The sequence below is a fragment of the Cucumis sativus genome, chromosome 2 (assembly GCF_000004075.3).
Source record: "Cucumis sativus cultivar 9930 chromosome 2, Cucumber_9930_V3, whole genome shotgun sequence".
In the NCBI taxonomy this organism is placed as follows: Eukaryota; Viridiplantae; Streptophyta; class Magnoliopsida; order Cucurbitales; family Cucurbitaceae; genus Cucumis; species Cucumis sativus.
The window spans coordinates 9789166-9801065 of NC_026656.2; the positions used below are offsets into that span (position 1 = coordinate 9789166).

General features: G+C 31.1%; 1 protein-coding gene across 1 annotated transcript; it reads left to right on the plus strand.

Moving 5' to 3' along the window:
- Positions 1-3458: 3458 nt before the first annotated feature.
- On the plus strand, positions 3459-5168 carry LOC105434588 (late embryogenesis abundant protein D-7). Its single transcript, XM_011650821.2, has 3 exons — positions 3459-3643; positions 4026-4181; positions 4857-5168. Exons 1-3 carry the CDS (start codon positions 3590-3592, stop codon positions 4935-4937), a joined length of 291 nt encoding a protein of 96 aa, XP_011649123.1. The 5' UTR covers positions 3459-3589; the 3' UTR covers positions 4938-5168.
- Positions 5169-11900: the final 6732 nt, after the last annotated feature.

An 11900-nucleotide genomic window follows, 5' to 3' on the forward strand; every position in this document is an offset into this window, starting at 1 on the left:
ACAGCGAATCAGATTAGAAGACATCACTAATATCGCAAAGAATACTAGAATTTGCATCAAATAAAAAAATAATTCCATAACAGAAATAATCTAAAAGGACTTGTTTGCAACAACCAAACAACTTCCCTATTAATATTTTATATTAATATGCATATCACCATATCTACAATAGAAAACAAAGGATTTAATTGTTGGAGGATCTAGAGGCAAGCGCGACAGTCCTAAAACTTCTAAAGAGAGAACAAAATTGTCCTACAAAAGAAGAAAATGTGGTGCACAAAAAACAAAGGATCAAAAGCTTGGTACTCTATCTTTGTTGCCTTGATTCTTAAGCAGTACAACCTAATTGTAAACAACAATGAACATGAGTAGGCTACCAAAACAAAATTCATGAAACAAACGGAGGAAAAGCAAGAGGAAGAATCCCCAAGGGATGAGAAGGTATAATATCACATTCTAGTACTTCGTTTAATAAAGTACATTGTATTTGGTATATCAAGAATACAAATATTAACCAATGAATCTTAATGGACAAGGGAGCAATGAACAGGAAGACGATAAAAAGAAAAACAAGAAAACGAAACTAAAGAAGGAGAAGATGAAACATAGGACAATGAAGCCCATACATCAAAAACACAAGAAGACACAATGACGATAGTGAAAGAATCTTCAGATGGCAATACAAGAACAAAGGATACACCAAGGGAAGAAGGTTTCGTATAAGATATCAATTAAATCACAGCACATAACAAATCATAGTTAAAAGGCGGCAAGAGAAAGGAAAAAGGCAAAGAATCTAACAGGTGCAAGAGGAAAGCCCCTATGACACAGAAAAAAATTGAGTTACAATTGGTCAATTACATTGTATTTTGGTCTGAATTGTTTGAAGTACATTGTATTTGACTATTTGTGTGTTTTGTGTGTATATTACTCCATTTTCCCTCCAACCTGTAATTATTTTAATTTTATTTAATTATATTAGAACTATTAGACCTTTATTTGAAATAATGGATGATATCGTGGAGTTAGAATTAATTAAATATTTGTTGGTTGAATATTTAATTAGTTAGTAAAGTTGAATTTTGTGGTGCTCTTCATACTGAATTTAATTAAATAATTTAAGTGTTCATTTTATTCCATTAATAGAATAATGAAAATTTTTGTCAGAGATTTCATAATTATATGCATATTTGATTATATATAATTATATTGAAAAAAAGTAAAGATAATTTAATTTATGACAAATTAGTTATTGTGGAAGATAATTTATTATTTTGGAAAAAGATAAATATTGATTGTGAGGAGGAGTTGCTATGATTGGATAAATATGAGAAAAGAGAATGAATAAGATTTATTTAAAAAGAAGATAATTACTGAGAGAATGGTTGATTTGATTGGACGAGAAAAGATGATAGATTTAATTAGGATATGAGATAATAGTTTAAATAAATATATATGTTTATTATATATTTTGGTGAGAGAATAATAATAACAACAAAAAATATTATTATTATTATTAGTAACGATTATAAATGTCTAACATTTTGTGAGAATTTATCGTGAAAAGATAATGTGAAAAAATATATATATATATTGATATTATATATCCCAAAAGAAAAAAAATTATTTTTATTATTATATATTGATATTATATATCCCAAAAGAAAAAAAATTATTTTTATTATTATTTGAGTTTATAAATAGCATTAAAATGCTTAAATTGAAAATAAAAGAAAATGGAAAAGATTCTTAATCTTCTAAACTAAGATAAACTCTTGTGCCCATCACCGATTTTGGTTAACGTAAGTTATGTGATTGATTTGAGTTGGATTTTGAACTTATTTTTTTAATAACGTGAATTTTAAAGTATTGTAAAAAATATGGTAGGTACAAAACTATAGACAAAAATAGTTATTTTTTGGTGAAGTCGTAGACCCACATATTACCTTTTTTCCATTATTTATATATATTGTGCATGAGACCCACACATTCATTTTTTCTCATATATATATATATATATATATATATATATATATATATATATATATATATTAAATATGAATATCTCAATTTTCCATCTTCAATTTTTGTTAAAGTCTTTTTTTACTGTGAGTCAATTTTTTTCATTAAATTTACTTGTATTATTTTGGGTCAATTTTAAGAGATTAAAAGAGCTTAATTTAGGAGTAATTTTCTCAATATATGGATATATATATTTACTTATATTACCTAAAAATAATAATTTGTTCATTTTGAAATAAAACTAATTCCTTACAAAAAAAAAAAAAACTTTTATCTAAACAAATTAATCATTTTGCTATATATATATATATATATGAAAATATCCCAAAAATATATTCATCATTAGTATTAAATTAATAATATACAACAATAAATTCCTCATACAGAGTCAACAACCAATACAGAGTCAACAACCACGAAAATAAATCATTATCGGAGAATTTCGATAAAACTAACATAAACCAAGAAACACCCTTATCCTCCACAATCTGGATGAGGTTGGAATAATTGCAGTCAACCCAATAAACCATCAAACGAGACAAAGAAAGATTGGAAGACGGAAAAAGTTTATCTTAAATATATTCAACAAATTGTTGAAATGAATATGCAAATGAAACATATACCTCAATGACACAATAATCGTAATATTGGAAAGTTTCAATCCATCTACCATAAAAAATTATAATATATTTGTATAAAATCAACATTGAGAATAAATTAAATTTCAAAGCGCTTGAGACTAATCAACTCAAAGAACAAGTTGCAAAGCCCCTCCTACAAATCAAAACATTGTAAATAAACTATAAAATCCTCGAGATGAGTTCACTTTTAAATAAGAAATATCAAAAGTTGTTTATCTCACAATACCGAAATCTACCGACACAAATTCAATTTCACAAGATACGTTCTTTCAAAAACAAGGAGATTTGAAACAATCTCGATGTGTTGGTCGATTATTTATATATCTTAACCAATAAAAGCTAGATTGAGTTGGCCAAATTATTGAATCAATAGAATAAAATTTACTATTTTAGCTATGAAATTTTCGAAGGACACGTGATGTTTTCAATATTATAAAAATCTCCTATGATATAAAAAGGGTATAATATTACAACATAATTAGTTTAAGCACTAAACCTTTGTATCATAAAAGGGATTACCCTCAAATATCAGTAAATCCTCAACAGCACAACACAAATTATTAAGCAAATCTTCAAAGTTTCATAATAAATCAAAGAATACAAAAGCTCAAAAGCTAAGGAACAACCAAATAAATTATTATGGTAATTAAGCAAGTGGTTGCCCATTTTTCTTCTCTATATTACTAAGTATTGAGTCAGTCAAAACTCCCAATTCTTAAGCAGAAATTCTCTCTTTTATCCTCCACATATATCAGTCTAACAAATCAAACTCTTAACCTATATAAACTGCCCTAAATAATGTTCAAAAATCAAAAAACCAAAAACAAAAAGTCACCTTGATTAGTTTCACAGCTACCAATTCAAGTTTCTTATTTTCCAAACCAAAAAAAAGAAAAAAGAAAAAGGACAGAAAGAGAAGGAGAAATATGTCAAACATGCAGCAAAGTTTGAATGCTGGCCAAACCAAAGGCCAGACCCAGGTCATTCCAACTTTCTATTCCTTTCTTTTGCTTTTTACTTGAAATAAGTTTTGATAACTCTCCAAAATTAAATCTTACATTATTAGTTAGTAGCCTCGTACCTAAATTTTATATTTACTTAATGGTTAGATATCTCATTTTAGTTTTCGTACTTTTATAGTTTAATTATTGATTAGACCCGACCATTTTCTTGAATTGAAATCTTCACTTATTTTTTCTTTTTTTGTAAAAAGTTAAATAAAACCGTTTAAAACGCACTCATTTAACCTTATTCGATTTTGTCCAATTTTGAATTTTTTTCCAAATATAACTTTGAAATTGTAAAATCTTAATTTTTTTTCATAATATATTTTGTTTTTGGGGTTTGGATAATGAGGGGCAGGAAAGAACAGAAGAATGGATGGAAGCCACCAAATTAGGTCCAACAAATGAACCAGGAGACATGTCTAGTAATTCAGCTCAAGCTCAACTGTGTGCTAATTCTGCTCAACACTCTACTCACCAACATGATCAAGAACCCAATAGTCTTCTCCAACAGGTAATACTTCTAGAATGCATTTAATCATTCCAAACAAATTTTTAATACTGAAATTCGGTATCAACTGTAAATTTATAATCTTCGGAAGGGAATCAAACAAATATATGCCTGCAAAATAGAAAAAAACTTGCATCGATGTGGTGCTTGACCATCAATACTCCGACAATCAAGTCCCTCTAACTGTTTAAAGAGAGCTAGAGAGTATAAAAGTTAATAGGTATTTCAATGTCCATCAAATGACATATCATTGTTCCCTTGATTTATAAGAAATAAGTCTTGTACCGGTTATTTACTAATTAATCCTTGGGTAATTAATTAAGTTATTACTTAGTAACACAAGCATGTGCAAAAGTAAAACACTTCACCTAGTCTTTTCTGTCATAAGTTTGAGCCCTATACTTAGATACTATGACTTGATGGCCGACGATTCTATATACGAGTCCGTCTTTCAAACTTCTACTCTTCAACTCTCTCTAAACCATTATTAACTTGATCGTCGGAATGTTGGTGGTCAAGCAACATATTGGTACTAGTTTTTCTATTTTGAATAGCATTTGTTTGATTCTCTTTCTAAGATTACAAATTTACAGTTTGATACCAAATTTCAGTTATGAACAAATTCAACATTGATTTTTTTTACATAATTTGGTTTGTGATGTTATAATTTTGTTGCAGACTGGAGAGAAGATGGTGCACATGGCTCAGGGTGCTGTGGACACAGTGAAGGAAACGCTTGGAATGGGTGACAAGAAATGAAGAACAAGATCTTTAAAATAGTTATTAATTTTAAATTTATTATTAATACCTCTTTATTTTTTCTATAGGTTTGTGTCCTATATGTTCATTAGGGCATGGGAAGAACAATTCCTCTGTTTGGAATTTGGATATACATTTTTTTTCAATGTAATATAATAAGGCATAGCAGATATTGCAAATGCATAAATGAAGACTCCATAAGGGTTCACTCTCCCTCCCATTCTTTTCTCATATGACAGTTTTCTAAGTAAATGACCATATATTGACATGAATGTTGATAACAATAATATAGTTATGAATTAAACAATTGTGGAACTCAGCTGTAGTTGTTAGTATTTGGGATTAACTATTGATTATTAATTCTCATGACCCTCTAATTTTGTGCGATTTTGAGTTCATTTCATGTACTCCTCTAGTTCTGTATCACGTGCTCATCGGCTATTTTGGTTTAGGATTTAAAATCCGTTCTTAATTCTTGAGATAATATGTGTTTGTTGAGGAAAAAGTTGCTCATTTTCTCTATCAAAACAAATTCTTTCCCAAACCTTCACCATAAATCTTCCTCTTATTTTCCCCTCCATTTTTTTTTATAGACAACATGTTTGATTTTACAACATTTTACAATTACTCTAATTTTCATATTCATATGTAACTTCCGCTTCTCATTCTTCATGTAAACCCTATGCCGTTTTCTTTTATCAATGAAGTTTTTCATTCTTGTAATCTTTGTGGATAATTTCATCAAAACCAACTATCTCACACCTTTATTTTTGTTAACAATCGCTTCTAAAGAGGTTCCTCTATTGGATACCTTACAATTAAATCAAATATCAACAAAAAGATGTAACCCTTCATGACATTCTTTTCTCTCTCGATTATTTGTTGATTTTATAAATTAGATTTTATAAATTATTTGAGCCTTGAAGTTCATCAAAAAAGACCAGAGATAACACTTGCAATAGCAGAATCACATTAGATCAGTAGGAAAGATAAAAGTTAAGAAAGATCAAGTTCGTGTCAACGTAATGATATTGACATAATTTCTATGTCCTCAACATAACTATGTTGTTAGAGGTAAGAGGTTCAATACCAATAAATAAATAATGGTTCTAATCTTAGAATGAAGGAGGGACAATTTGGTTCAAATTATCTATGGTTGTCGATCGCCTAGATGGAGTGATGTGTTGTGTAGCTTTAACATCTAGATAAAATGTGTGTTTTCTTTCCTTATATCTTGCATAAAATGTAGGTATCTCACCTGGTCAAAATGCCTTCTATGGTCAGCTCCGTGTAATGGTTATATCGCCAACTGGTCAGAACGCCAATTTGAGTTACGGATCTCAATTTCTTTAAGACGTTTTGCAACTATGCTCCTTTGTGAAAACCAGTTTCACAATAACCTCGTCATCTCCAAGATAAAACAGCCCCGTTCTTCGATTAATTTTGTACTGATACTAATCAGAATTCACAACACTTAGATAAACATTCAAATGCTCGAAATACTAAGAAGAAAACTTTTGGGAGAGAAAATCGTTCATGTGTTATATTCTTTATATATCTTGAAGAGAAGAATGAGAGTGATATATATAGAAGCAAAGATGCAACCAACGGTCACAAAACGAAATTAATGACAACTAAATATGATTTATTTGGACACAATTTTCAGTTTTTGAAAGTTTAATTTACAAAAAAAACATTTATGATAAGAGAACGGTTTAGTAAAATATATTATTACTTTATTCCTCCTCTCCTCTTCATGCCCGACGCGCGTCCGTGGAGATATAGCCATACCTATGTACTACTCGTAAAATGGGTTTTAATGACACTCCTAATCAAGACATTGTGTGGTTGAAAATAAAAAAAAAGGATGAGGTGAGGTAAATTGTGTCGTTGAAAATAAAAATACAAATTATTTTTTGACACAATTTAATTTATTTTGACCAATTTTTGCGTCATTAATTAACAACAATTTTTTTATGTCATTAAAACAATTTTCAAATGCAAAATTTCCAAATTTCAAAATGTTTGAATTTCCCTACCTCACGCAATTAAAACTAAATAAAAACCCTAAATTTTCTCTCAAGCAAAAACGATGGAGTGGAACGAAGCCTTAACACAAAAAAGAAATCTCTCTCTACTAAAAATGCAAAGAACAAAGTGGGCTACCATGTTGTTGTGAAGAACTCGTGCCTTTCAATTTTCCGCCACCCATCGGCGTCGATTCCACACACCAGCCACTGCCATTGTTGCTGCCATAACAAGCCTTCACCGTCAAACCCACCAATCTACCCACTTCTGTCAAATAAATTTATTTAGAAATACGTGTTTTAATAACACTTGAAATTAAGGAAAAAGGGGTGGGAGGGAATAAAATGCGCTAAAAATAAAAATGCGAAATTTTTCGTGACACAATTTTCTTAACACAAATTAAGTTTTCTTGACATAATTTTCACGTCGTTAATTAACGACATTATTTATGTGTCAATAAAAACTACCCTAATAAAAAGTCAATGTTTTCCTTCATTCGTATGCTTTTTTATTTTTTTAAAAAAATAATTAGACGCTTTCATCCCTCTTGCGAACCACGATCGAAAAAAATCCTTACTTCATCCCACGTTACTGCTATCTTTCTCTCTCGCAAACGTTCTTTGGTGACGTTTCCTACTCTCTCGCAAACGCTCTTCACGAATTTCCCTCTCTCTCAAAAGTTGTTCATCCGCCATTTGAAGAAGCTCACCAAATTTGTAGGTAGTTGAAGAATCCTAGGATTATGAGATTGATCAAGTTCATTTATGAGCTAGTTTGATTAGATTAGGTCATACATACATGTATTACAATTCATTTATCTTTTGGATTATTGTAAAACCTTTACCGACACTGAAATTTACATTTTTTATTATCAATAAAAAAATATTTCTAAACATATGTGGGTAAGTTGAATCATGTATTTAATTTATTTATATCCATCATTTACATGTCAAAAAATGTGTTGTAACTTGAAAAATAACGACGCCAAACAAGTGTTGACATATAAGTCTTTATAAACAGAAATGATATTGTAACTATCATGTGTTTGCTTAGTGGTAAAATTTTAAAAAATTAACTAAGATGTTATGGGTTCGATCCATGGTGGCCAACCAACCTAGTTTTCTTGACACTTAAGTAGTTTTTCTTTTGCATATTTATAACTATATTTCCATTCATGGAGTATGAATGAGACTAATATATCTTATTTAATGAATTCAGTCCTCCAATTAATTAATAACAAAATTAAATGTCTTCTGTTGAACTTAAGTTAAATTTGAATCATGGTCATTTCTCTCATAACCAATAATTTTAATATGAATCCAATTCACACTAAATAATATTTGAAATCATTCAAATATTTTATCTCTCGTAAATTAATTTTGAATCATATCAAAAATTAAATTTATACAATAAAGTTTGATTAACATATAAACTTTATTTTATAATATATCACTATATATTATATTAATTCCTAAAATAAATTTGAATATTTCAAATTACAAACAATATAAATAAATCTCCTTAACCTTTACGAGCTAGGAAGGGAGCCTAATAGACCTACAGATCAGAAGCTACAACAATATGAGATTAATTGGCTAAACTCACTAACCACATTAATCAATATTCGTTAACTGTGTGTACACTCCACTAAAACTCACAATTGAACTCTTCTCACTATAGATATTTTTGTGTCCATGGATATAGATCAATAACAGTAAGTTAGTCCTTCACGAGCGTTCACAACACTAGCTGGGTCAAATTACCGTTTTACCCTCGAGTTACCTCTAGTCCTTAAATATCAGTGCTCCTATAATGAACAATTTGTTTATGGTCCAACCAATGAACAACTTGTTTATGGTCCAACCAATAAACAAAAACTCATTTTCTGCCATAGAGAGGGTAGAGTCATTTGTTCAAGTTCCGAAGACACCATTTAAGGAAACACTCATCTCCTTACCCTAAGTTGAGAATGAGTGAATTCCATCTTGTGTGATTATGTTCTCAGCTCCCCACTCAGTCTTATCCCTAAAATCATAAGCATATTGAGTCGGTGATCTAGCCACTCTCACTCATACAAATCAAAGGACAATCCCTCGCGAACAGGAGTTCATAATACACTCAGGATAAGTTATGTGGGTCATCCTAATGAAATGAAACCTAACTAGTTAACGGAGTTACATCTAGTCGTTACTATTTCGCAGTCTGCTCTTATGCAAACTCATTGCATAGGATAACCTCACTTGAATGTCACCTACACGAACGCGTTTGATCATTGTTTTTTTATCAAATACAAAGTGAGTTGTATTCATGGTGTTACCAAGATAAGGTACCCAGCCTTATCTCTATATATAGACTCTTTAAGCTGATCTCGAACATTGATCCATGTATGTCTCTACATAACCTTCCTCGTAACCTTCCCTCATCGAAATTTCAAGACTTCAACCAAGATAAGCACGCTCGTCATTTGTCAATTCAATCTCATGTATCCAAGCCTAAACTTGAAACATCAACAGGTGCTGATTAAGAACTAAAACCCTAAAATACTTATCATACCAAAACGTCCTAAACCTCGCATTGCGGCACGAGACACGACCTGAGGAGCCCTGACGCTTCAAAATGGAAAGTCAGAACGTTAAACTTAAGTCCTAGAACTTTAGCTTGATCGCCTAATCCAACTCAAGTAACTTAACAAACGTGAAACTTAAACATCAGACAATTATATTCACAACGTAGCATAGAACAACTTCTTTTTATTAATTTAACAACATGTGTTATATATACATATTACATATTTCCTTAATACATGAACTACATTGTAAAACTTAAAATGTCTTGCTCAGCTTCAATGCCTTACTTTCTCACTTTGGCCTTAATGCCTAAGTTTCCTAGGAAAAAGGAAACTTAAACCATAAGTTAAATACTTAGTGAGTGATAATTTTGAAAAACCTTTGAGCATACAGTATATAAAACCATTTTCATAAAACAAGCTTCAACGTCTCATACAATAAATCATAATTTTCACATTAGCCTTTCATATCTCTTTCATCATAAACATCAATCATTCTCACGCATAGACTATTGTGATGGCCTTTACTGGTTATTTCATATTGCTCAGGCCGCAAAGCTCAATATGTTCCTTTTATGCATTGGCTAGCTTCACTTCGTCATGCAACCCTTACTTTTTATGTGCACATAATAGCTAGCTCATTTGTAGGAATAAGACTAATGGTTTACTTTCATATAATCAATTCATAAAATCATCAAACATACAACTTTACTTGAAATAGAATACGAGCTTCCTTTGGAAAACCATTCTTCTCATAAACATTAGTGTGTAATACAACATAAAGCTTAGAAAGGAAAGCTTTTAAAACAATTTCCATTTAGAAAACCAATCACAGACTAATTCCCTTCTTTAAAACGCCTAGCTTCATATCTCCTTTTCTCGCGTAGTGACTTTTCTCCAAGACAACACTTAATACTTTCTCTTATCAAAATCTTAGAGTAACCTCCTTCTTTTCTAACATCTCCTATTTATACTAATTCTAAGTCAGATTAGTCATCCTTTAAGCTTTCATAAATCGCCAGCTCTTTCTTATAGTGTTACATGTGTTAGCTCAATATTTCGTTTAGTCATGCTTGACCTTAATCTTGATGTGTAGCCCACTAATTAAGTTTAATTAAGAAATTTCCCAAAAAAAAATTTAACTCTCAACGCATGGCCTCATCTAGCCTTACATCAAAACAACCTCTTCTTTCCTCGCATCACCTAGCTTCGACATGACCCATCAAAACGCCACTCCTCAAAACCCGTTCTTCAAAATCCTTTACTCACTCTTATTTCCAAAATGACCCTTTTATTCCATATACAGGTCTTACAATATTATAATTAATGTGGAGGAAGAAAATGAATCATAATGTACCATTTGTGACCTGAACACTTGGGACTCAATCATCACCATCAATCTAGGTGATTGTGTGCAACTTCATCGCATGATGCATGGTATCACAGATGATGGCTCCCTATGAGGAACCCGCCCACTGATGGACAACACTGTCTCGTAGGCTCAGACCTACAAATACAATGATATTGATGACACAAACGTATAACTATTGAGAAAATGAACACAATGAGCATATAATCACATACCTAAAGGGTGAAGGAAAATTCATAGAGGCAATACGACTCTGGGGACTTGTTATTTGCAGGTTTCTTCTTGTGCAAGGCCACTTTTCCATTAAGTGCCCCTTTCAAACTAGCAATGGTCTTGGACCATATGCACCCCAGTCGTTGTTGATGAAGTCCTTCCAATCATCAATCAGGCTCAACATCGTCTAATCCATATGTTGCCTCCTCTCCTGGTCCATCATCGCAAGCTCCATGAAGTTGAATACAAACATCTTCACCGCATCCTCATCACTCTAAAACTAAAGGGTTGGGTAATCCTTGCCAACTTAAATCCATTCATGTTTGTCATATCCCCCAAATATAACCTTCTTAATCAAAAGGTTTTGTCTTGTTCAAACTAAACCTTACGTCTAGGCCTATACCTCAACTTCGTTATTATATCAAAATCCTCCCGCGCAAAGGAGACCTTCTGTTATCATGTCTCTCCTCCACCTCTTTCAACAAAATGTAATGGCATAGTGGTCCATTGAATACCATCCAAGAAGTGCCCAAACATGATTTTCTTAAACATATGAAATTTTTTAGGTGTTAACTTATTTTTTATACTTGACATGGTCTTCAATAGATGCGAACAAAAAGTCAAGTTTGCAAGGAAGAAATCCTTGGAGTTGATTTTGATCATAAGAGGCATCTACAAAACGAAAAAAAAAAAAAACATAACGAAAAAGAAACAATTATTATGTGCTAAAACTCAGGGTAATCTCAAAGCAATCTCAATCGAGAATCACATGAAATGTCAATTGAAC